Genomic DNA, 24559 nt, shown 5'->3' with positions numbered 1-24559 from the left:
AGTGGACGGAGGAGGAGGACCTAGCACATACTCCTTAGATTGTGAATCTTTACCCCAGGAATTTATATTAGCATAGTCTATTCTAGATGGAGCCTCGAACTCAACTTCGGCGGAATCTGATGCAGCGAGTATGCACAAGAGAGGAGTTGCTCCGCTCTTTTGTCAACAGATTGCCTCGATTTTTGATATTAAAGTCACTGATGTCTCTTTGAGTTTCAGGGATACTGTGAGCTGACAGTATTCTATTGTATGACTTTATCAATTGGAATCCCCGATAATATGATACTTATTTGTTCTTGACTTGTTTAAGTGCAGGAACTGATAGACGAAATGACTGCAGCATTTTGGTCTGAATGATCTCGGTTGCAATAGGGATTAGTCAATCGGGCATCTATGAGGTCCTGAGTGGATCTAGATGCAATTTCTAATTGCGTTGCCGATAAATCATGGTCTGAGACCTAAATGAATTTTGAATGTGATTTGTCATGTGATGTCCTATGATGTCAAGTGATGTCGAGTGCTATGACTGTCGATTGGTACATGTGCTAGATGTGTGTTCCTAGTGCGTCGGTACTAACAATCAGTGTCTGCTAAGACAGTTTATGGCTTCTGTCTGTTTTGCAGGCGTAATGGGCGATTACAATGCTTTCAAGAGGGAGGTATGTCACAAACCAGAGACGTGGCTGCCCTGTACACACACACATCCGAGAAAGCACGAAAATTTTGCACTACTGACGTGGCAGGCAACGTACGGACTGACCCAAAAAATGCGACGCGAATCGCGGGGCTAATGACGAGGCAGGCAGCGAACAGAAATCTACTTTTCTTTACGCAGGGCTGGAAACTCTCTATGCTGAAGCTTTTGGGAATTGCTTTAATTCCCCAAGAGAGCTTGCGAGAGGAAATTAAAATTGCTTTATTTTTGAAAAGCTTTTGGGACAACTTTTGGGGCTCTGCTTTTGGGATCCCTAGTAATCTCTTTATAAGTGCAATTGGGCTCCCACTTCTCTAAGCATTTGGACGCAGAGTCTGAGAGTGAGACCCAACCACTCTATTGTACTTTGACAACAGGTTTAATTCAAAAAGAAATACCGAAAGGGGCGCCAGTCTTTGGGACCAATAACTCTAGGCATGGAACTCCCCCAGGCCATGTCGAATCAATTGTGGAATGTGAACTGTTTTGAAGTGAATTCCTTTCGTCTCGCGGTAGAATCTTGACTTGGCGTGTCCAAGCCTGTTACAGTGATGAGCATGGAGGTGGGGAAGAAGAATTTTCCCCACTAGGAAGATTTTTTTCCGACCCTCCCCCTTCCTCATCTACGCCACGGGTTGTACCAAATCCTATGGAGGCTTTGGTCAAGTCAATGATGGACATGATGCTACAACAAGAGGCGCAACCCGCCACCTTGGATCGCAAGCACGAAGAAAGAAAGGCAACCTTGGAGCATGAGCGTGAGGAAGCGCGCTTGGCGGCCGAAGAAAGAACGGCAACCTTGGAGCGTGAGCGTGAGCAAGCGCGCTTGGCGACCAAAGAAAGAAAGGCAGATACTGAGCTTGAGAGTGAGCAAGCACGCAAAGCCCAACGCATAGCAACCGAAGACAGAAGAGCGGCCTTGGAATTAGAACGTGAGGCACAGAGAGAGCAATGCATGCAAGAGTTGGTCCTACAGATACTCACCTCGAAGTCCAAGCCGATCAAAGATATGGCCAGTTCATCAGGTAGCTCAAGTTGAGATGCAGACTCCAACAACCCAGTCACGAAGAAGTTGGCGTTTAGTAAGTATGACGGTAAGATGGATGCTAATGTTATTCATTCTTGATTGCATCAATTTAATGCTTACTTTGCGACAACTAAGAAAACAAGAAATAGCAAAGTTTTGACGGCAGCCATGTATCTTGCCGATGATGCCATTAATTGGTATCACGCATGGCAAGAGGCACAGTTGACCGCGCACCTAGAGGAAGCCGAAGAAGGCGTGCCCCTTTCCTTCAATTCGATCGACTTCCAAGACAAGCTCAATGTGCGGTTTATACCACCTCAATACTTAGTGCGGTTGAAAGAAGATTGACGCAATCTCAAGCAAAATTGCATGCCAATCATGTCTTTCTCTAACAGTGTTTTGCAGCTCAACACCCAATTACGCAAATCGGATGATGAGCGCAAAGAGGCATTCCTTTTCAAGTTGGACGAGTATATCAAGTTTGATGTAGAAGTATTTGACCCCAAGGATCTCAACAAGGCGGTAGCAATTGCTCTCTCCCAAGAGATGAAGCACAACAAAGGAAACCTTGAGGAGAACAAGTCTTCTCCTAGTACCTCTCAAACTCCTCAGAACCCACGGAACGGTAAGAACTGTAACAATGGTAAGAACGATAACTCTTCTAGCCAATCTTCATCTAATCCTTCGGAAAAGAACTCTCAAAATGAATCTAAGGGTAAAGCTAAAGCACCTGCTAAACCTAAGCTAACCCCAAATGAAAAAGCTACACAAGGAATTAGAAGACACCACTCGTTATATTCCACTTAAACCCGAATCGGTTCTTGATCAAGGGTCTGCAAATCTCACAGGTCTTTGTACCCCGAATATTTCATCAAGTGGAAGCATCGTCCCGAGTCCCAAGCTACTTGGGAATCAGTTAGATCGCTAAGGAATCGCTTCTCTGGTTTTATAACCGAGGATATTGCTAAGGCCAGCAATTAAAAATAAGGGGCGAAGTGTTACGTCCCCGATGACGTGGCATGCCCACATATTCCCACACGGACTAGCAGCAGGCTCGAATGTGGAGACCATTTTGACGTGGATTTTCCGACGGAAAACGCGGAGAAAGTGCTGACGTGGCATCCGTACGAAAAAGCAGCTTCTAGCGTAGCTGATGACGTTGCAAAGTTGTACGGGAAACCTGTTTTTGCGCTGGCTGAGTTTTTGGGACAGCTTTTGGACTCATTGCTTTATTTTAAGAGGCTTATTGACGGCTTTTGGGGCTCTGCTTTTAGGCATCCCTCGTAGTAATCTGTAAATTAGTGAGTGGATAGGGCCCTCACAACTCAAAGCATCTGGACGAATTGGGGCCAACATTTCTAGGCACGGAACTCCGCCGGGGCGTGTCGAATCAATTGTGAACTGTGAATTCTTTTGAAGTGAATCTCTGCTGTGTCGCGGTAGAATCTTGACTTGGAGTGTCCAAGTTTGTTACAGTGGTATCAGAGCGCGGCCAATTTCTCTTCTATCGGGAGATCCAATCCTTTTCTCGCAACATTTATGGATTCCAACAACGAACAGTCAACTTCCACTGCATCTAGGGATGCGGGAAGAGATCACGAAGAAGATTCTCACCAAGAGTACAACCCGCCTCGACCTACTCACGCGGAGATTGAAGAGATGGAACGTTGACAATTGGTTGACGACGCAACAAAGATGATGATCAACCTTGCAAAAGATTCGAAATTTGTTAAATTTTTGACTCAAACATCCTTCGACGAAGTGCACAACCAATGGCAAAAAGCCACAGAGCCACCTCTCAAACCCGCACTCAAGAAACCTCCTACTCCGAGGATGTTTACAAAGCAAGAATTGGAAGAGGCGGTTGATACACAAATTACTCAGTGAACAACAAAGCCAAATGCACGACAAAAAACAGAAGAAAGGAATTAATTTCCCGGGTTATCTGGGTCGTCAATCTACTCTTGCCTCGGCAAGAAAGCAGAAGAAGCATGTGCCATTTGAAGGAGTATCCAGTTCTTCTTCTTCTGACAGTTCTTCTAGCTCTTCTAACTTGAGCGAAAAAGACATGAAAGGGAAAAAGCGAAGCAAAAAGCAAAGCTTCAGAAAGGACAAGAAAGGGGCAAAGAAGCCTAAGTTCTGCCTAGTTTCTCACAGTTCTACAAAGGGCTCATCTTCAGATAGTTCGGACTACGACGACCACAGATTTTACGCAAAGAAGAAGCATTTCTATAAACCCAACCAATATGATTTCCTCGAAGATAAAAGCAAGAAAGTTTGAGAATTTAAAGAAGGTGGACAGCCAATTAAGTTTGATACTTTTTCTGGATTCCGAGATGCTTCGAGGACTTTGGCCTTCATACAACAATTTAATATAGCTTTCTCTAGAGGGCATTACTCAAAGCACTCCAAGATTCGGAGGGCTACCTCTTTCTTCAAGGGAAATGCTTGAACATGGTGGTCCACTCTTCTTTTGAACAAGAAAGCAACAGTTCAATGCCTGAAATTTAAAAGGCTTTTTATTTCTTCTTGGCTGACTCGAGAGTACGAACGAGATATACGAACTACTTGGAAACATCTTCGGATGACAAAGAGAGATTCTTTGGACACATATTGCAAGAAATTTTGGAGCTCTTTTCTACCCGCTTCTTCATTCAAGAAGATCTCGTTTAAAAAAGAGATTTGAGCGGTTTTCCTAGCGGACTTCCTACGGAGATCCGAGATCACTGCTTAGAACAAAAGTAAGATTCTATTCAAGAATTGATGGATCATGCGAAACGGGGTTTTGCCATACATTCAAGCAGTCTGACTTACCCCACAGATGAGATAATGACTCAGAAAACCGATCAGACTTCTAATAATGAAATTAGAAAGAAGAAAAGCCCCCTAGACAAGAAAGATAAGGATGCACGACCCCGGCTCACTTTTCGGAAGAGGGCCAACTACATCAAAGAGGGAAAGTGTTTTGGATGCGGGGAACATGGGCACATCTCCGCGAAAAGCCCTAAAAAGGCACAGAAAGAACAAGATGAAGAAATGTCACAAGACGGGCACCACGTGCCAATAGAAAAGAACAGACTGAACAGACTTTTAACACTTCAATAGCAACTAAACCGAAAGAGAGAGACGACACGCGGCACGGAGTGTCGTCTCTCTCGGAATTCCACCCCAAAGAGTATTGGCCCCAAACCTTGGCGCCCCTTACGATATTTCTTTATATTGCATCAACACAGTACAAGCCGGTACTCCAGACTCTGCACCTTCTCCAAGAAGCATGCAAGAGAATGAGCCCTAACCTCATATTTAAAGGCCCTTGGCCTAAAAAGCAATTTACATGAAAAGCTTTCAAACTCAAAAACTTCTGGTCCAAAAAGCAATGCCAAAAGCTGTCAGCGCAATTTATGAAAATCCGTACAACCTGCCACATCATCAACCAACGCAATTTACGAAAATCCGTACAACCTGCCACATCATCAACCAACGCAAAACGTGAAAATCCGTACAGACTGCCACGTCATCGTGTCAACGCAATTTTCAAAAATCTGCCACGTCATCAATTTGTGTGTGTGTGTGTGTGCAGGTCCTGCTTTATTTTTAATCCTTTGTCACTTGGGACCCCATCGAACGGGGTCCCCATAAGTTGGTAGGACTTCTTCTTCATTTGCTTGTTCTTCTTAGGGTTTAGGCCCCTCGGCCAACATCTGCAAGTTGGCTCCATTCTTAAGGCTTTGACACGTGAGCACTTTATTACATCTCCCCTTCTTGAAAGAGAGCAATCGTCCCAATTATAGCATATCTGCAAAACAACTCAAGTTAGCTCAAAAATTTCCGAGGAACATTCCGAGCGACAATCAATTTGCTCTTTTTATTAAGGAGTTAGCTTCTCCTTTATGCTCTTTTGATCAAAGAGTTAGCTTTTCCTTTCTACTCTTTTGATCAAGGAGTTAGCTTCTCCTTTCGTCCAAATCGGAACTCTTGATAATCCGACGTAGTAAAATTAGCCATCACACCCAGACCATACTGATCTTCCAGGGGTGTCTTGATGCACTAAAAAATTACATGCCCAGGCAATCTCATCCAATTAGGAATATTCAGTAATGAACACGTCACAATGCAACACAAATGCTTACAAACAGCGCCATTGAGCACTCCCCCGAGACAAACGGTCTACGATATGAAGCTACTCAACGACTACCTCATCACTCCCCCCGCAAATAACCTAAAAAGGTCCGGGTCATAAGCTCAAAGGACTGTACAACCAAACGCTCCCCAGACCGCAGTCTGCGTCGCTTGGAGGTTCAAGCATACAACCAAACGCTCCCCAAGCATCGGCCTACGTCGTTCGGAGGTTTTCTAGCATACAACAGAACGCTCCCAAGCATCGGCCTGCGTCGTTCTGAGGTTCAAACAATACCAAAACAGTATTTCTCACTTCTCCACCCGGGAGTAAAATCACCAATCAATGAAACCAGTATTAAAACCAGAGATCGGCACTAAAACAGGTTCAAAACAAATACCATCCATTTCAAACAAATTCCAAACAGGCCCACCAAACAAGTTCTCAAACAGATTTCAAACTTAAAAAGCAATCTCGTAGGTCGTAGACAGCCACAGCATGGTCCATCAGCTCTTGGACAGACAGTGTTCGTCTGGCGGCGAAGGTAGTCTCAAGACATAACAATCGCACCGAACTTCCAAGGTTATCAATTCAAGAAGAGACATCTATTGAGAGATGTCGAGAAATTTCAAGATATAATTTGCTAGGATTTCCATGGCAAGCATTTCAAGATACCCCATTATGCCAGAAGTTGCACTCCGAAGGAAGATGTCAAAAACCATATAGCTTCGCACAAAAATTTTCTTGAAAGCTTGCCAAGTCCTTGGAGTGGGCTGCTTGGTAGTTGTAGACATCAACATCTGCATGGCACTGCTTTTGAGAAAAACAGTGACTTGAAACAAATCTTGGATCCTTCTCTTGCAAGTGATATTAATGGCTTATGCCCTATAAGACATGAGCGGTGAAGAGGGGAGCGCGCCCGATGCGCGATGAAGTCAGGGTGGGAGTGGCTAATAAGTCCAGGTTGGCGGGCAAAAATACCTCGAATAAAGTCTCTGGTTTGCTCTGTCTGCTCTTTTGTGGGATCGGTATGCTTTCAGAAAAGCACACGCTTGGTGCTCTGATACCACTGTCAGAAGACGGACACCACGTGCCAATAGAAAAGAACAGATTGAATAGATTTTTAACACTTCAATAACAGCAGAACTGAAAGAGAGACGACACGCGACACGGAGTGGCGGAATTCCACCGCAAAGAGTATTGGCCCCAAACATTGGCACCCCTTTCGGTATTTCTTTATATTGCATCAACACAGTACAAGCCAGTACTCCAGACTCTGCACCTTCTACAAGAAGCATGCCAAAGAATGAGCCCTAACCTCATATTTAAAGGCCCTTGGCCTAAAAAGCAGTTTACATGAAAAGCTTTCAAACTCAAAAGCTTCTGGTCCAAAAAGCAATGCCAAGGACTGCCAACGCAATTTACGAAAATCCGCACAACCTGTTACGTCATCAGCCAACGCAAAACGCGAAAATGCATACAACCTGCCCCATCATCATGCCACCGCAATTTTCAAAAATCTGCCACATCATCCGTTTGTGTGTGTGTGTGCGCGCGCGTGCAGGTCATGCTTTATTTTTAATCCTTTGTCACTTGGAGCCCCATCGGACGGGGTCCCCATGTTGGTAGGACTTCTTCTTCTGTTGCTTGTTCTTCTTAAGCTTTAGGCCCCTCGGCCAGCATCTACAAGTTGACTCCATTCTTGAGGCTTTGACACATCAGCAATTTGTTACAAGAAAAGCCAGAGAGTTCAAAAGCAACTGAGGAACGTAGACGAAAATGCAAGATGAAAGCTGGATTGGTTCCAGATTGCATGGGTATTGACCGAAGCACGATTGATGAAAGTACAAAACTTTACCGAGCTTGGGACAAAGTGAAAGATCAAGAAGCCCTGATTTTCTTTGATGGAGGAGCCAAGGCCAACTTCATTTCACCTGAATTGGTGGCGCGGCTCGAGATTACACCCGATCGGATGGAACCACAAGCATTGGCAATTCTAGCGGCACCCGACAGGGACGTGGCCATTACACCTGTCATTGGCAAACTTCGGTTCCATTGTCCGCTGTATTTGGGGCACGAGGACTTCTACATAATGCCCTTGGAAGGTTGTGATGTTCTCCTGGGAGTCCCTTGGTACCATAAGAACAACGCCGTGGTCGATTATCGGGCAAAGAAAGCGACATTGGCTACTGAAAAGGGCCGAACCATTGTACTTGATGTGAAACTTAAGGGCGAGTCTGTCCCTATTGTATCGGCTTCGACCGTTTCAAAATTAATGAAATCCAATCTCTTTGTTTACTCGATCTTTTTGAAATGATGAACACAGGACAAATATGTCTGAACTTGATAAAGAACCGATTTTCTCCACATGCCGATTGCTTTTCTGAGGGCCTACCAGCCGAGTTGCCATCAGCTCGTCCTGAGGATCGTACCATTGATCCGATACCTGGAAGCACACCACCGAACCGGCCACCTTACCGTGTGAGCCGAGCCCAGAACGAAGAGATTATGAACCAAGTAAAAGACCTCTTGGAAAAGGGTCTTATCCAGTTGAGACTTCACCTTACTGCTCTCCGGTGTTGTTGGTTTTAAAGAAAGACAGATCTTGGAGAATGAGCATTGACTATAGAGCTCTCAACAAAATCACCATCAAGAACAGATTTTCAATCCCTAGGATCGATGATACTCTTAACCGACTACACGGATCCTCATATTTCAGCAAGATCGATTTGAAGAGCGGGTATCATCAGATCCAAATCGTATCGGGAGATGTCTAGAAGACAGCTTTTCGGACGACTTTTGGGTTATTTGAGTTTTTGGTGATGCCTTTTGGCCTCACCAATGCTCCTACGACATTTAACCAGATGATGGACAGGATTTTTCAAGAGAATACAAATCTTTTATGGGCACTTTCTTTGATGATAATATTGTCTTCTCCAAGGATGAGGCAGAACATAGAGTACATCTGCTAAAGGTCTTTCAGGCATTGCGAGATCACAAGTTGGTGATGTCACGTGACACATCCCAACCCTATGTGTCCGTGGACAAGCTACACCACAGCAAGGTTCAATCAGTCCGGTCAGTTTAGATTAGCAGTGATCTGGCACTTTTGTGAGTCTATTCGTAGACCGTGCATGCCCAGTCACTTAGCATAGATGCATATCCTCCGATTGCAAACATCATGATCATCAGAATTCCCATCAGAATCCATAAGCATCAGTTAGGGGAATTTTCCAATGCATTTAGCCTATTTTCCTGTTTTTGGTTATTTTCACTTATTATTTTTAAGTGACTTCCCAACAAAAGTAGGTAGGGCAATTTTGCTAAGTTAATATATAAGCAAACCCAAGTTAGCACTTTCTGGCAGAAGAGGCAGCAGGAGCTTCCCGCTCAACAGGCAACTTCTCAGCAGTACCCCCCAACACCCCCAACGTTTTTGGACTTCCATCCTCGCGGGCAGCTCCCAGCACTTGGCATTTCCTTCCATTACAGAGTCGCCACCATTACCCTCAGCATCCTAGCAACTGCAGATCCCCATCATCGCCGGAAATCTCAGCTTTGCTAGCGTTTTTCCCTTGCTGCCATTTCAGCGTTTTTGGCTCCACAAGCCTAGCGTTTTTGGCAAGAGGCAGATCCAGCCAGCGTTTTTGTTTTCAGCCCTAATCTGCATCAGACCACAGCGTTTTCAGCCTTATGCGCAGTAGCAGATCAGCCCCAAGTTGGTTGCAGATGTTCCCCCCATTTTCAGCCATAAAAACGCAGCCAAAACAGTCATTTTCAGCCACCGAAACAGTCCCGAAATTCAGCAGTTAGAAGACCACAGATTTCAGCCATCAAGTCGTCGTCGTCACCACCGTAGTCGTCATCAGCATAGCACCCATTTGCGTCAGTCCATGCATCATCATTGTACACCTTTGTGCAATCAAAGTTAGACCACTCTCGCCGACGAGAGTGGGGCCTTCGGAGGAGGGTTTTACAACCTCTCGGGTGTCGTATCTCTTTTCTCTACTTCTCTCAGTCTCATTCACTTGCACGCACAATATCCACTCACTTTGTTCGTGATCACAGCACTCTCCATAAGACGGAAAGCTCTCTCTTTCCCTAAGAACTAAAAGGAACCTTGAGCAATAAAGATCACTAATCTTGAGAAAATACAACATTCATTCCACTGCACCTTACAGGTGATTAATGCAAAGACTGCCAGAGGTACACTTTTTGGGACACGTCTCAGCAGCAGCACGAGTGCAGATGGACCCGGCCAAGATTGAGACTATACGTGATTTGGCCCAATTTGAAGGATGTCCATGAAATTAGAAGCTTCTTGGGCTTATGTTCTTACTACCGGCGGTTCATTAGAAAGTTTGCAGAGGTTGCTTCCCCTTTGCATATCTTGACACAAAAAGGAGTCCCTTTCTCATGGGGACCCACAAAGGGGACTGCCTTTCAAACATTGAAAGAGAAATTAACTACAGGACCAGTTTTGACTTTGCAGGATTTGCAGAAGTCATTTGAGGTATATTGTGATGCTTGTGGTCGTAGTCTGGGTGCGGTCTTAATGCAAGAAGGCCATGTCATTGTCTATGAGAGTCGATTGTTTTCAAGGCCGGAATTGACAGCACAAATATATGAGAAAGAGCTTTTGGCGGTTATCCATGCTCTTACTCAGTGGCGACATTACCTACTCGGAGCCGATTATACGATCTTCACAGATCACCAGAGTTTATGCTACTTCTTGTAACAAAAAAAGCTATCAGAAAAGCAGATGCGCTAGGCGAACATCTTGTCACAGTTTCACTTCCAGATTGTCCATGTACAGGGACAGAAGAATTTGGTGGCAAATGCTTTGTCCCGGAAGGCATTTGTTTTGGCTATTTCCGCGATACACTATAAAGAAGCTTCGAGGATATGGTCGATCAATATGCCACAGAAACAGATTTTGCAGAATTTAATCGAATACAGAATGGGGAGGTAGTAGCGAGATATTCCATTCGCGATAGCTACTTGATAAAGAAAACGATGTTGTGCGTTACACAACCGTTGAGTGAAAAGGTTCTAACTGAATGCCATTGTCCACCATTTACGGGCCACCACGGCATTGATATCACCTTGAAAGGTGTGGAAAAATACTTCTTTTGGCAAAGACTCAAGAAGGATGTGGACGATTTTGTACGCAATTGCTTGGTATGCCAGAAAGTCGAGTTTGACAGGCATAAACCACGGGGGATTATTACAACCTTTACCCACCCTAGGAAAGTATTGCAATGGATTTCATTTTTGCTCTCCCGAAGACTCAGAGTGGGCACGATGGTATCTGGACTGTTATTGACAGATTTAGCAAGCAAGCTCATTTCATTCTAGTGAAGAAAACAGTCAAGCCGGGTCACTTAGCGAGACTGTTCATTGCCCAGATATTCAGATTACATGGCATACCTGAGAAAATTGTCTCTGACAAAGATTCCCCATCCATGAGTTTGTTTTGAAAGGCTATTTGGAAGAACATTGACACGCGGTTGCAATCCTCGTCATCTTTCCACTTGCAAAGAGATGGGCAATCTGAAATTGCAAATTCAGTTGTATTGGATTTATTGAAGTTTTGCATCTCGGATCAGAAGACTCAATGGCAAAAGTGTTTGCCATTGGTGGAATTTACCTACAAATAACACGATTTACTCTTCGACGGGGAAGGCACCATTTAAGATTATTAAAGGTGCTCCGAAGATTCCACCCTTCTTAAGCACGAAAGATTAGATTTTAAAGCCGACCAGTACAAGAGGGACTTGGACGCAGCTTTTGCCAAGGTCCGGGAGGCTTTACAAAAATCTCAGGAAAGACACAAAAAGACAACAGATCGACATCATCGCGATTTGAAATTAAAGGAGAACGATTGGGTGCTCTTACGTTTTGAGAAGGCACGCCTGAGAAAGGAAAAGGGAAAGAAGCGGCTTTTTCCAAAGCTTAGCATGAGATACTATGGACCCTTCCAGATAAAAGAAAAGATAAATGATGTCTCCTTTAGATTGAAGCTGTCCGATACTTGGAGGATTCACGATGCTTTTCATGTGAGTCTCCTGAAGCCTTTTAAAGGCGATGTTTCCAATGATGGGGAGCCAAATGAGCAACCCGAAGTGGAGGAAAACGAGGAGATACTCATTCCAGAACAGATATTGGCACATAAAGATAGAAAGATCATAGGTAAAGCGATAAGGTGGTTCTTGGTTAAATTCAAGAACTATCCCGCATTGGATGCAAAGTGGATAGAGGAGGAGTACCTGGCAAATACTCCTCAAATTGTGAATCTTTACCTTGAAGCATTCGGTTTAGCATAGTCTACTCCGATAGAACCCCGACTTCGGCTTGGACGGAATTTGGTGCAACGGGCTTGCACAAGAGGGGAGTCACTCCGCTCCTTAGTCAACAGATTGCCCCGATTTTTTATAATAGAGTCACTAATGTCCCTATTGGGTTTCAGGGATACTGTGGACTGACAATATTCTATTGTAATGACTTTAATATTTGGAATTCTTGATAGCATGATACTGATTTGTACTTGACTTGTTTGAGTGCAAGAATTGATAGACGAAATGACTGCAGCTGTCACAAAAATACGGAAGCGTAAACTGACGTTTAATTGCACTTCAAATACTCAAGAGAATTAGAGGGAGCAAGAAAACTTGACACTTCATTGGGGACCAAAAGATGGGCTGGTCCCCCCCCATAAAGAGAATATCTTTATTACTAAGGGAGAATCTTTACAAGCACAGGAGCGGGGCATACGCCCGTCCTCTATTCTTTCTTCTGTTCTATTCTGACTACTGACTGAGAAAGTGTTTCCACTTTCTTACTGCTTAGGGGATTTCCCCTCTTCTGCGAGACTGGTTGGAAGCTCTCGAAAAGAGAGTCTATCTTCCGAAACAGCTCATCGGAAGCTCTCACAGAGGAGAGTCCATCTTCCGTTATGTGTTGCCTTCATGCTCATTCATTCATGCATCGAACACAAAAGAGAAACAAGCAAAATGCACACGCACATGCTTGCTGTAATTTTCTGCACATAACCTGAAATTCTTACCTGTGCACACCCCTACGCCGAAACAGAGGTCTTCTTCGCGATGGAATCGCGCCAAACTTGATGTAGACTTAGGATAAGGAGAGAGAAGAGAATTTCTATGGCTGATCTGCTGAAAACAGCCCTAATCGAGGTGATTAGGGGCTGAAAACAGAGAATTACAGCAGCCGCACTCTGCTAAGAGAGCGTCTACGACAGCTTCTCGCGATGAAACTTCATCAGAAGGTGTCTATGATTGTGAGATCCCTTGTTCTTGACAATGGGAGCACAAGGCTACCACATATGTCGCAAGGGGCTGCTCTCAAGCTTCAATGGAGGGCTCCACCGTGTAGAGCACGCTCACATTAGGGGGGGTAGGTGCACGGCCAGCCTCGAAAATGGGGGAGAGGGGGCTCCTAAATAGCCATCAGGGAGAGGGGGCGCTAGGAAGAGAGAGAGGGTGAGAGAGTGAGAGAGAGTTAGTTTGCATTAATAAGTGTGCCACTTGGCACACTTACTTTAAAAACTTAAAAACCATTCAACTTTTGACTTTAAAAACTTCTAGCTCATTAATTAAAAATGTGCAACTAACTAACAACTGCTACTAATGATTCTTTTATGAGAACACCAAAGGTCTGCCGGCGCAATGCCGCACGGGCACTGCACCGCCTTTACCTGTTCACACTTGTCCAGCCGCCCGCCCGGGCACGGACCATTAAATTTAATTTCACGAAACTTACCCTAAAGCTTTATTAGCTTTATTAGCCTTAGGGTCACTGTTCTAAGGACCCCATCTCATTCATGTGCTTGTACTGACGCGCGTATTTTTCCTGAGCCTAAAATCTGAGGCTACTGCTTATCCCTTTCTGAAGACCCGATTTCCCAATCACTAGGGCTTCAAGGTAATTTCTGCTAAGGTCCCTCTGAGGTGTTCTAGCCCGCATTTAGGCTCACTTGAGGCCTTAGAACTGCTAGGTCTATTATGGTGTGCACACAACTAATTAGATAATTCATTTCTCGTAAATAAATTAATTATTTACAAAGTTTGACTTAGTTACAGCAGCATTTCGGTCTAATAAATCTCTATAGACATGATTACAATAAAAATTAGTTAATCGGACATCTGAGAGGTCCTGACTAGATCTAGATGCGATTGCGAAATACGTTGCCGATTAATCATGGTCTGAGATTGGAATGATTGTTGAATGTGATTTGTCATGTGATATCAAGTGATGTCCTGTGATGTGACTGTCGATTGGTACATGTGCTATATGTGTTGTTCCTAGTGCGTCGATACTAACAGTCAATGTCTACTAAGACAGTTTATGACCTCTGTCTGTTTTGCAGACGTAATCGAGGGCAATTACCATGCTTTCAAGGGGGGGGATATGTCACAAACCGGTGACGTGCCATGCACAGATATTCCCACACTGGCTGGCAACAGACTGATATGCAGAGACCATGTTGATGTGGCAGTCTTTGATTTTCTGGCGAAAAACGCAGAGAAAGTGCTGACATGACATCCGTACGGAAAAGCAACTTTTGGCGCAGCTGATGACGTGGCAAAGTTGTACGGAAACCTGTTTTTGCGCTGGCTGAGTTTTTGGAACAGCTTTGGACTCATTGCTTTATTTTAAGAGGCTTTTACAATTGACAGCTTTTGGGACTCCGCTTTTGGGCATCCCTTGTAATCTATAAATTAGTGGGCAGGGCCCTCACAACTCAGAGCATCTTGGACGTAAGTCTGAGAGTGAGAACCCTCCCACTCTCTTGTACTTTGAACACAGATTAATAAAAAAGAAATACCAAAAGGGGTGCCAAACTCTGGGGCCAACATCTCTAGGCACGGAACTCCGTCTGGCCGTGTTGAACAATTGTGAACTATGAATTGTTTTGAAGTGAATCTCTGCTATGTCACGGTAGAATCTTGACTTGGAGTGTCCAAGTTTGTTACATTCAGTTATGTCCGGTCAGTGTGAACATGGCCCTTTGGTTATGAAGTCCTATAAATAGGATTTGAGCCTCATTTGTGAGACATCTTGTGTGATCACCACACTTGGACTCTTGGCCCTTGGCAGCTCTGCCCGCACACCTGTACTGGTGTGGGTTCGATGGTATGGGACACCGCCGCTTGGCTACACGCTCCCAGGCTCGAAGGTAAGCGCGTATTGGCTCTATGGCTGGGAGGTGAGCTTGGTGTCCGCTCACTACGTGTGTCTGGGTGTGAGTTTGGCTTGTGCCATGTCATGTTTGCAGGACTGGATCCGACGAGGGACTAACATTCAAGTTCATCTTCAGTGTACATCCGCGGGGCAGGTGGTTTCTTCAATGCCGACTTTAAAGGTGAGTTGATCGTTATACAACACCAAGTATGCACTTCATCAATCGGATGCTTATTCAAAAAAATTGTATATTGGGGATCCTTCGAATACTAAAGCATCTACTTAGAACAAGCATCAACGCTGCATTTCCATTCATTCATACTTCGTAGGCCGTGGTGGCTTGTACTCTTGTTCTGAATCGTCAAGATCCAATCGTCCTCCATTAGAATTTTCCGGACTTTGTCTCGATCCAAAGTTGTCGAGTGGGTTCGTCTGATTCTTGCGAGATTCTTCGCCTAAATCCATGTGTGTCGCGGTAAAAGGATCAAATTTCCTGGTGGAAGGAAAATCAGTTGAGCTCTGATACCACTCTTACATACTTGGGCACCCCAAGTCAAAAATTTGGCACAACACTCGAGAGAATCACTTAAAACACTTCACAAAACTTTATCACAGTTCAACCAAAGTCGACACGACCTGGCATAGTTTCGTACCCAGAGATATTGGCCCCAAAGTCTGGCTCTCCTTTCGGTATTTATTTTTATATTAGAGCAAAGTTACAGATCCGAGGGTACTCTCTACTCAGTGCTCTCTGGCAAAATTTGAGAGAGAAAGTACCCTTGAGTACATATTTATAGGCCCATGGTCTTCAACTCAAAAGCAAGTACATGAAAAGCTTAAATGTAACAGACTTGGACACTCCAAGTCGAGAATCTACCGCGACACCACAAATAATCACTTCAAAACAGTTCACAGTTCACAATTGATTCGACACTGGCCTGACGGAGTTCTATGCCTAGAGATATTGATCCCAAAGACTGGCGCCCCTTTCGGTTTTTCTTTTTGTATTAATCTGCAGCTCAAAGTACAAGCGAGTGACCAGGCGCTCACTCTCAGACTCTGCGTCCAGATGCTCTGAGAAGTGAGTGGCCAAGCTAGTGAGCCACTAATTTATAGACCTTACAAGGGATGCCAAAAGCAGAGCCCAAAAGCTTCTAGTTAAAAGCCCTCATAAAAATAAAGCAAAAAGAAATACCGAAAGGGACGCCAATCTTCGGGGCCAATATCTCTAGGCACGGAACTCTGTTGGGCCACTATTGAATCAATTGTGAACGGTGAATTGCTCTGAAGTGATTATTTGTGGTGTCGCCGTAGATTCTCGACTTGGAGTGTCCAAATCTGCTACATTAAAACTCAAAAGCTTTTGGCTCAAAAGCTACCAGCGAAAATCCGTACAACTTTCCACGTCAGCACCTATCAACGCAAAATGCAAAAATCCCTACTGTTGCCACATCAGCATATCAACGCAATTTGCGGGATTTCCGTATTGCTCTGCCACGTGAACATAACAACATAAAATCAGAGTTTCTGTACTGCTACATCATCATTTTGTGGCACCAGCTCTTCAAGTTCTGCGTCCAAATGCCTCAAAGATTGGCCCATGGGGCACTTACAAAGAGTATTAGGATTGCTAAAAACAGAGCCCCAAAAGCACAAGTTCTAAAAGCATCAGGTTCCAAAAGCATCTGCCCCTAGAAGCTAGAGCCAAAGCTAGCCTAAATCAACATCGGAAATCGCGGAATTCCATACAACTGCCACATGGCATCTATCAACAAAAAACGCTGAAAATTCGTACAGGGCTGCCACGTGTCACTGCCAACGCTATTCTCTGGCGTTCGTACAACAGCCATGTCAGCAATTTTAAAGCCATGCTTTATTCTAAAATCTCTAGGGGAGACTATGATTATGTTTAGGCCCCCTCGGCAGAACTTTGTAAGCTGGTATTTGATTGTTCATTCTTCTTCTGCTAGGTTTTAGGTCCCTCTGAAAATTCAATCAAGTTAGAGCAAGACCCGCGGGTCACTTAAATGTCTAGTGCCATGCATATACTCGCAGATGTAGTTTCCACACACAAAGAACTGTTCACAGCACAGAGGATTCTAGCTCTGGCCAAGAGATTTGTATAGACCACCTTTCTAAGGAAAATGAGTCTGTGACTCGCCACACGAGCGCATGGATTAAGGGCGTCTATGACCTCAATGCAAAAACTCTAACCTAAAACCCGTCACAATGCTTTCTATTCAGCCTTTATTACTTCGGGGAACACAAACTATTTAACATGGAAGGGCTTTTTCCCAGGGTTTTGAGTCAATAGGACAGATTATGAACAGATTTAAAGGGGTCTTAGCAGCCCCAGCTCTACGATTGTCCAAGTAAAAAAAGCACAAGCAAAAGGCGCAAAAGGATGATATCTCTTGTATTGGTGAGAGAACCAAGGAGGAGATTATCTGCCGTAAGTGCAGCGAACACGGGCATATTCGAAGGAATTTTCCGAAGAAGCCAAATTCAGATTCATAATCCGGCAAGGCGGCTACTATTGCACCTATTCCGGTCTTTACACACTTGGTTCACCTACCTTCATCAAGCACTCACATAGACTTGCAGATGGATAGCACTCTTGTCAAATTCCTTTCTTAGCACAAGGCTTTGACGGTGGCTCCAACTTCCTTAACAGAGCCTCGACAATCTATCTATCCTTTGAAGGACAGTGTGGCAGACGAGTCAAATTGTACATCTTTGTAATACCCAGACACGAGACACGTGTTCTAGCATTGTGAGTCGAACATTGGAGCAGTCTAACTCAACTAATTCCTGGACGAGGCATGGCCGATCTCCAATTTCTTTTCCTTTAACCTATAGCTATTGAAGACATGCCCACATAGCATGGTGTACAAGCGGAGTTCTAGCCTATACGCCTAACACACATTTCTAGAGTCTGGCAGTGCGATTGCATTGAACCAGTGCTTCACCAAGAAGTCCATCTAATGGCTTATGAAAGTACACGATTTAAGGAACCAGAATTGTCACAAACATTTGTACTAAATGTGGCCTGCATTCACAAACTGAGCCATGGGTTGAACTTCTAATATTTTTCGGAAAATGCCAGAAGAGATGCCTTACAATTTCTATAGGATAGAACCTGTTCGGCTGTTTATGGAAATTCACTTTGCTTTGCCATGCCTCCCATTCATTGCCTGTTTTTTCTCGAAAAAGTTTCTTGAACTCTCGAATGGATCCAGACTTCGACATTTTGTCACATTTGGAACCACCTATCTTGGAATTGCCAACCCTGCCCCACCTTCGAAAAAGATGGTGGATGTCTTTGTTGTCGTGCTCAATAATTTGGAGAACATAATAGCTGAAAAATAAAATAAAAATAATGTTACAGGGTGGAGGCAAATTTTTTCTAATAATCCAAAATTTTTACACGTAACCTGTTCACTCCAGTAGAGAGATCCGAAAGGCTCAGTGTCGTATTGTAAATAGTGTTGCCATCCTCCAAAATATGACCAACATCTTGCAGCTCACTATCCTCATGTACTGCACTCCTCCCTTTGACTTTCACCTTTTTTGTGGATGAGAATTTTCCAACAGTCTCCAGCACATACTGGTTAACTGGAACCAAACCACCTCTGTCAAAGCAGTCTACCAGAAAGTCCTCTTTCACAATTGGTATTCGCAGGCCCCTGCAATCATGATAGGGAGCACCCATATAGATAAAATTAGCTCCTCAAATAACTCTTTAAAAAGGTTTTGTCTTTGCACTGGAGGCTTGTACTTTCAAACATGCAATATGCGTGTTGCCAAAATCTTTTAAGAAAGGACTTATGCTTGGTGGCATCGCATAATCACTTAAAACTCGCAAAATCATGCACCGTTCAAGTTGAAAGCATACTCACAATGCACTCTGAAAATTAGCTTTGTTGTCCTCAAGCACAAGTTCCAACTCAGATGTTACCACACAATCAACTTCTGCACATCACCAGTGACCACAAATTTGCCAATTGTAAGTATCACACCCATCATTTGTTTTCATGAAAGTATGACTTCTGCCCTACCAGGAGTCATTTCTTTCAGAAGCTGGCCACCTACATCTTGAATCAACCGTTTCCATTTTGCCTACATGTGTAAAGAAGCTCGTTGATTATATGTACGGTCCTGAAACATAGTTGTTCAACAAAACTGAAATCAAACCTTGTTGGACTAAAAGCTGAAATCGAACCTGGATTTCCTTGCCAATAATTGCAACCTTCAACCCCTCCAAAGCACTTCCTTGTACTTTGCCTTCAAGTTTCTCCTTTTCTGAATTTTCTGACCTGTTCTCTGCACTGGGAAGCTTGGTGGAAAAGAGTCTCTTCTCCTTTTTTGCTTTCTGACTCTTGAACCACTGCAGTCAAAAGTCAATAGTAGAGTGCCTTCACCATCATAGACTAAGTATACTTTATTGAAAGAGGAGCAATCAGGATGTCACAAACATAAAAGGTCAATCTCTAAATTCATTCGAACCTTACTTTCTTAAAGAATATTTACGTGCTACAACGTTCGGTTCAAAGAAAGAGGAGCAATCAAGATTTCACAAATGTAGGTGGTCAATCTATACATCCATTTGCCCTGCCTCTTGTCAATGCTTGAAGAGCATCAATTAAGCGTTCAGTATACCTTGACAAAAATAAGAAATGTCTACCAAGAATGCCCAAGACCTTGATGATGTCCTTTCTATAGAATGTTTGCCCTAATTTTCATGAGATAAATCACCTTTTTCAAATAACTATTATCTGAATCTTCAGGTATCTTCCACTTGCCCTGTAGCCGCTCGGGAGACCTTGTAGTATAGGTACACTTGCTCCATTCTGAAAGATTCCCCCGACATCTATACTGGCCCCCATGGATTTCAATGGGACCATTACATGTAGGGCATGGTCCAAGAGCACCAAAAAGCATGCCATCCGCACTGCCAAGACCCAGCAATGAATAAATAACTGAGGCAACATGACAAAAAGACTAACTCACATTTTGACCACAGTAGAGAACATAAAGAAAAGAGAGCACCGAAGAAGGAATTTTTTTTAAGCTTTTATTCTTCTTTACAGCTTTCACCTACCAACGCTCCCTCAAATCATACTCAGAACCACTTGTCTCTTGCCCATTCTCTTCAAGCATCATGCGCAGCTCATTAGTGTCAACATTTTTCTTCAACTCGTCTTTGATACTCCAAAGTGCCTTACTTTGTGTCTCAAGTTGCTTATCATAGTTAGTCCCTTTCTGTTTATCTGTAGTCGATTTAGCTCTCTCTATCCCTTTCTGTTTACCTGTAGCTGATTTAGCTTTCTCTATCTCCTGCTGCACCTCACTTTTTCGGCCTCTCTTCTGCTGCCCACTGGTAGCTGCTGATTCGTCTTGTTCCTTACCCTTTCTTTTTGTGCCCTTCTGCTTCGGGATTTCCTTCGTATTGACAGCATTCTTCCCCTTCAAAGAACCTATAGAGTCATACAGCCTAAGTGAGCAAAGACTGATATGAATGCCTCATAACCCCAGCATAACTTTCCTACCTGGATTTACAAGCTCTTGTACAGTTTTTTGATCTTCAATGCTGAGCTCCTCCCATCCAGGGAATTCCTCAAGAGGCTCTTTCCACCAATTAAGCTCAAAGAAGCATTTTGCATGTCGCCATGCAGGTACTTTACCTCGAAACTTGCTACTCTCAGAAGTTACCATAGTAGACACGCGTACCTGTTCCCAATAAGCACTCAATAAAAGTCAAAACAGCACAAACAAATTTGATTTTTTAGACCTTAAAAAATCCATCAAAGGAGTGCAAAATACAGTACTTTGAAAGTAGTATATTTTCTTGAGCAAGCTCGACCAACTTATAAGCTGGCATGGTTTGCTTGCATGATAGTATTCCATACAAATAAACAAGATCAGCTAGCCACTGAACTAACAAAGAAATAAGTAACAAGTTTTTCCAAGTGCCTTGATCTTCCCAAGACCAGCTAGATGGAGACAACATGAGTGAAGGCAAAAAAATCTAGGACAGATTAGGCCGACCAGTTCATCATACATTTAGTGGACAAATTTATTGCAAGTGAAAATGGCATGATTATGCAATATGGCTAGACAAAAAGTTAATGCTAACAATGGTATGCCTTTTTTTATATTATAGCTACTTACTATTCCCCACATGGCTAAAAAGACACAACAATAGCCATTGTAAATTAAAATCCCAAATAATAATGGAAGATTCATTCAGCTAATGTCGTGGTCCATATATGCTTATCAGCTCCCATTTTACCTGCCCTTTCTCAATCTTCTCGTTGCAACTCTTGCATGCTGCTCGTGAGCTCTTCGCAGCCTCAATAGCATAATCACCATCTGCAACTCCCTTTGCAGAATCTCCACCATCACTTGGGGCTGAATTTTCAACATAAGCACGAATTTTTTGCTGATCGTCCCATCGAAGATTATCAAGACCTTCAATGTCTTCCAGCCTAGATAGAAAGAAAACTACCATTGGAAAAATGTTGTTCATAGGCTCGATGCATTGTAAGACGCTATACTTACGACTTTATTTGTCCCTTCTTCTTGAATATGCAAGAAGCATGGTTCCAAACCTGTAATAGCGCAACACAAAGAGTCCCATAGGGTCATAGATGCACCCTATTGATCAGCGCAGATAAGTATTCTGCATAAGTAGTCTCCAAACAACGGGATATCCAAAAAAAAAAGGCCAGAGTCATTGGGCACATACATAATGGAAGCATAAACAGCCTAGTGGAAAGCTGACAACCTTTATGTAGCATGTGAGCATGCAATCACATGCATACAATAAAATACAGTGAAAATGGGTGATCATGGGAAAAAAATGACTCACAGTCATATAACCCTCAAACTGGGTGGCAGGCACTACTCTGGCAATGCGGAACGAGTCTTTAACAATGATACTCTGACAGCTCTTGCAGGTGGAGCGATTGGACTTCGCATACTCTGCTTTGAAAGGCTGCGGAGGAGTAGCCATGGAAGCTTGGTGCTAAACCTGAAGGCCATTAAAACTCTAACACAACCCGCAAGAGTGAAAGGAACAAGAAGAATAGAAAGAGCGATTACTTGCCGAGGCTGTGGCGAATCAAGCTCACAGGTCGACAGCTTCGCGGGCTATGGCTATCAAAACTGGCATGAAGAAATAAATGCCTTTCCCGGAGCTGCTGGCGATGGAAGCCACGTTGTTTCAAAAATATGTTTTCGAGATGACAGTCCTTGAATAGTGTGCTATTTAAGGAGGATCGTTGATAGTTCACAGGTGACAGGTCTAATTCCTCCACCTGTGGTCATGCATAGAGGCCCAAGCAGTGGGAACAACCGAGTGGGTTGAAGGGGGGAATCTCGAGGGCGATGGACGGCAACCCAAAAATCAGCCTTGAATGCACGATCAAAAATTTCAATTTCAAAACCCCGTGTTAATTTAAAACAAACAAAAACCGTGTTACTTAGTCTTGAGATCAACCTAACTACCCACTTGCCACACCATGGCCATAAAACTCGGGAGAGGGAAGGGGAGAGAAAGAAGAAGAAAATAATTTTTAATAGCATAGGAACAATCGCAAGAGACCTCATAGATGTGTCCAACAAGTCTTCGACTCCTATTACGTAGAGAGAGAGAGAGAGGACGAGGTGGAAGAGTTGGCATTGGCAACATTCGTCAACAATAGGCCATAAAGAGAAGATAAACCTACGTTTAAGATTGTTCTTATCAAAATGCTTAAACACCAAAGTTGGTCTTTCAAGGGCTATTTTCGTGGGCGAAGTCCTTGAAAAAGAGTTGAATCCTCAATTTGCTACGATAGCAGGGAGGTAGCGTTAGGCTCAATGAGTGACTTGGGAGTAGGGACAAAAAGAGAGAAGAAAAAGATCATTTTTTACTTCTTAAGAAGGGTTCCACGAGACATCATCAATGATCTATCCAACAAGTTTTGAACTCAAGGCCAAGTAATTATTCCGTTTAGAGAGAGAGAAAGGGTTTAGAAGTTGAGGCCCCCGGAGTGTTCGAGTAGAGCTTTTCTCTCTATTTATTTCACGGCAAGGACACAAACTTGTCACTATACTGCAATTGTGTATTTTGGTCATATTCCATATCATTTTGTGTAGAGCTAACATAAGGATGTTACTTGCTTTAAATGCAATCCAACACTTTATCCACTCGTTGTTAAGGTCGTATGTAAAGAATATAAATTGTTATCCGTTTATGTGTTCAATCTATCCAAGCTTATTACCTTATCTCACCTTACTTAAACAAGACTAAAAGGAGATGCTTGATGATTAAGATGCTTGAGGTGCTTGTCATGCTAGGGTTGTACTTGAGGTGGGAAACCATCCCAAGCTTGAGGGCCTTAAGAATCGAACTTGTGGTGAGAATTGGGCCCAAGGTTGAGGGACTTGAGGTGTCACAAAAGTCAATGCATATCTCTACAAAGAGGGGGCCAGCCATGCAGGTAGGGGGGGTGGTTGCTTGACCACTCTCTCTCCTAAAGGGCACCCCTTGCTCAAGAGGCAAGTAGGATACATGTCAAGCCCCTAGCAAGGTTACCCTCAAGGAGTGTCCAAAGCCTCTTGGTTGGCCTCCCAAGGGGTCCAATGATAATTGACTAGATTTAGTTAATTATTTTTGCATTTATCAATTCCTCTCTCTCAAAGGGGAAAGGGGGACACTTGTCCCAAGTTGGAAAGATAGATAAACAAAAGACAATAGAGAATAAGAATAAATCGCTAACTCATGATTGGATGTCTACATATGTGAGCTATGTATCGCTAGGTTTAATATATCAAAGAGTAGAGGTATAGAGCCTTTAATGATAGCCATTTATCTAGATATGGATAGATATTTGACCAGCAGATATATGTCTATCTTATCTAGTAGTACCATTCAATTAGAAGTGGCTTTAGGAATTACTTATTCTATTATCTTCCTCGTTTGTCTCATAGGTGAGTCAAAACGTGTGAATTGACCATTGAGGAAGTAGGAAAAATCACTCAAAAGAGAGGCATCAATCTACAAGATACTAGAAAAAGGTTTTGAGAGGTTCAATGGTGTTCCAACATCGCTCAAAGAGAATATAAAATGGCTTAGAGACCAAACAAAAGCCTAAGTATGAAGTCTGGGAAGCCTTAGGGTGAAATTCTAACTTACCACAAAATGTCTAAAATTAGCAGGTTTTGGGAGCAACTTGGTGGCACCTCCAAAGCACTGTACTAAGGTTTTGCACAGGAGGTGAGAGTTTTAAAGCCCAAAGGGCAAGTTTTATTTTTGCCAAAGTTTATTCTAATTTAACACGTTCTAAATTAGTAGGTAGGTTGTAGCCCCGGGTCAGCTTCATAAGCCTCCAAGGTTTGTGCAAAAGTCTTGCACATGAGCTAATTAATGAAAAGGTAAGTTTACGGTTTTATTAAATGAAAGGAAAAAGCTAAAGACTAAGGTTAGATCAGGCCTTCCTCATTTAGTAGGTTGACTCTTGTCTTTGTTTTC

The 24559-nt window shown here is 43.4% G+C and overlaps 1 protein-coding gene across 2 annotated transcripts in view; it reads right to left on the bottom strand.

Annotated features, from left to right (window-relative positions):
* Positions 1 to 22359, bottom strand: part of PARP1 (poly(ADP-ribose) polymerase 2) — a 73997-nt gene extending 51638 nt beyond the window's left edge. The window contains exons 1-12 of one of the 2 annotated variants that reach the window (XM_086487310.1): positions 22147 to 22359; positions 21914 to 22075; positions 21604 to 21653; positions 21335 to 21530; positions 20592 to 20772; positions 20144 to 20519; positions 19798 to 19993; positions 19265 to 19429; positions 19101 to 19161; positions 18942 to 19014; positions 18477 to 18728; positions 18163 to 18400 (exon numbers count right to left, since the gene is read on the bottom strand). In XM_086487310.1, the coding sequence (XP_086343436.1) occupies positions 18163 to 18400; positions 18477 to 18728; positions 18942 to 19014; positions 19101 to 19161; positions 19265 to 19429; positions 19798 to 19993; positions 20144 to 20519; positions 20592 to 20772; positions 21335 to 21530; positions 21604 to 21653; positions 21914 to 22057 (1932 nt within the window). In that variant the 5' untranslated portion in view covers positions 22058 to 22075; positions 22147 to 22359. The remainder of the gene's footprint in view (positions 1 to 18162; positions 18401 to 18476; positions 18729 to 18941; positions 19015 to 19100; positions 19162 to 19264; positions 19430 to 19797; positions 19994 to 20143; positions 20520 to 20591; positions 20773 to 21334; positions 21531 to 21603; positions 21654 to 21913; positions 22076 to 22146) is intronic. The other variant, XM_086487309.1, reaches the window with a different exon arrangement.
* Between the last annotated feature and the right edge of the window lie 2200 nt (positions 22360 to 24559).

The sequence above is a fragment of the Adiantum capillus-veneris genome, chromosome 17 (genome assembly GCF_014529385.1).
Source record: "Adiantum capillus-veneris isolate H3 chromosome 17, ASM1452938v2, whole genome shotgun sequence".
In the NCBI taxonomy this organism is placed as follows: domain Eukaryota; kingdom Viridiplantae; phylum Streptophyta; class Polypodiopsida; order Polypodiales; family Pteridaceae; genus Adiantum; species Adiantum capillus-veneris.
This window is presented reverse-complemented; position numbering and strand designations above follow the sequence as displayed.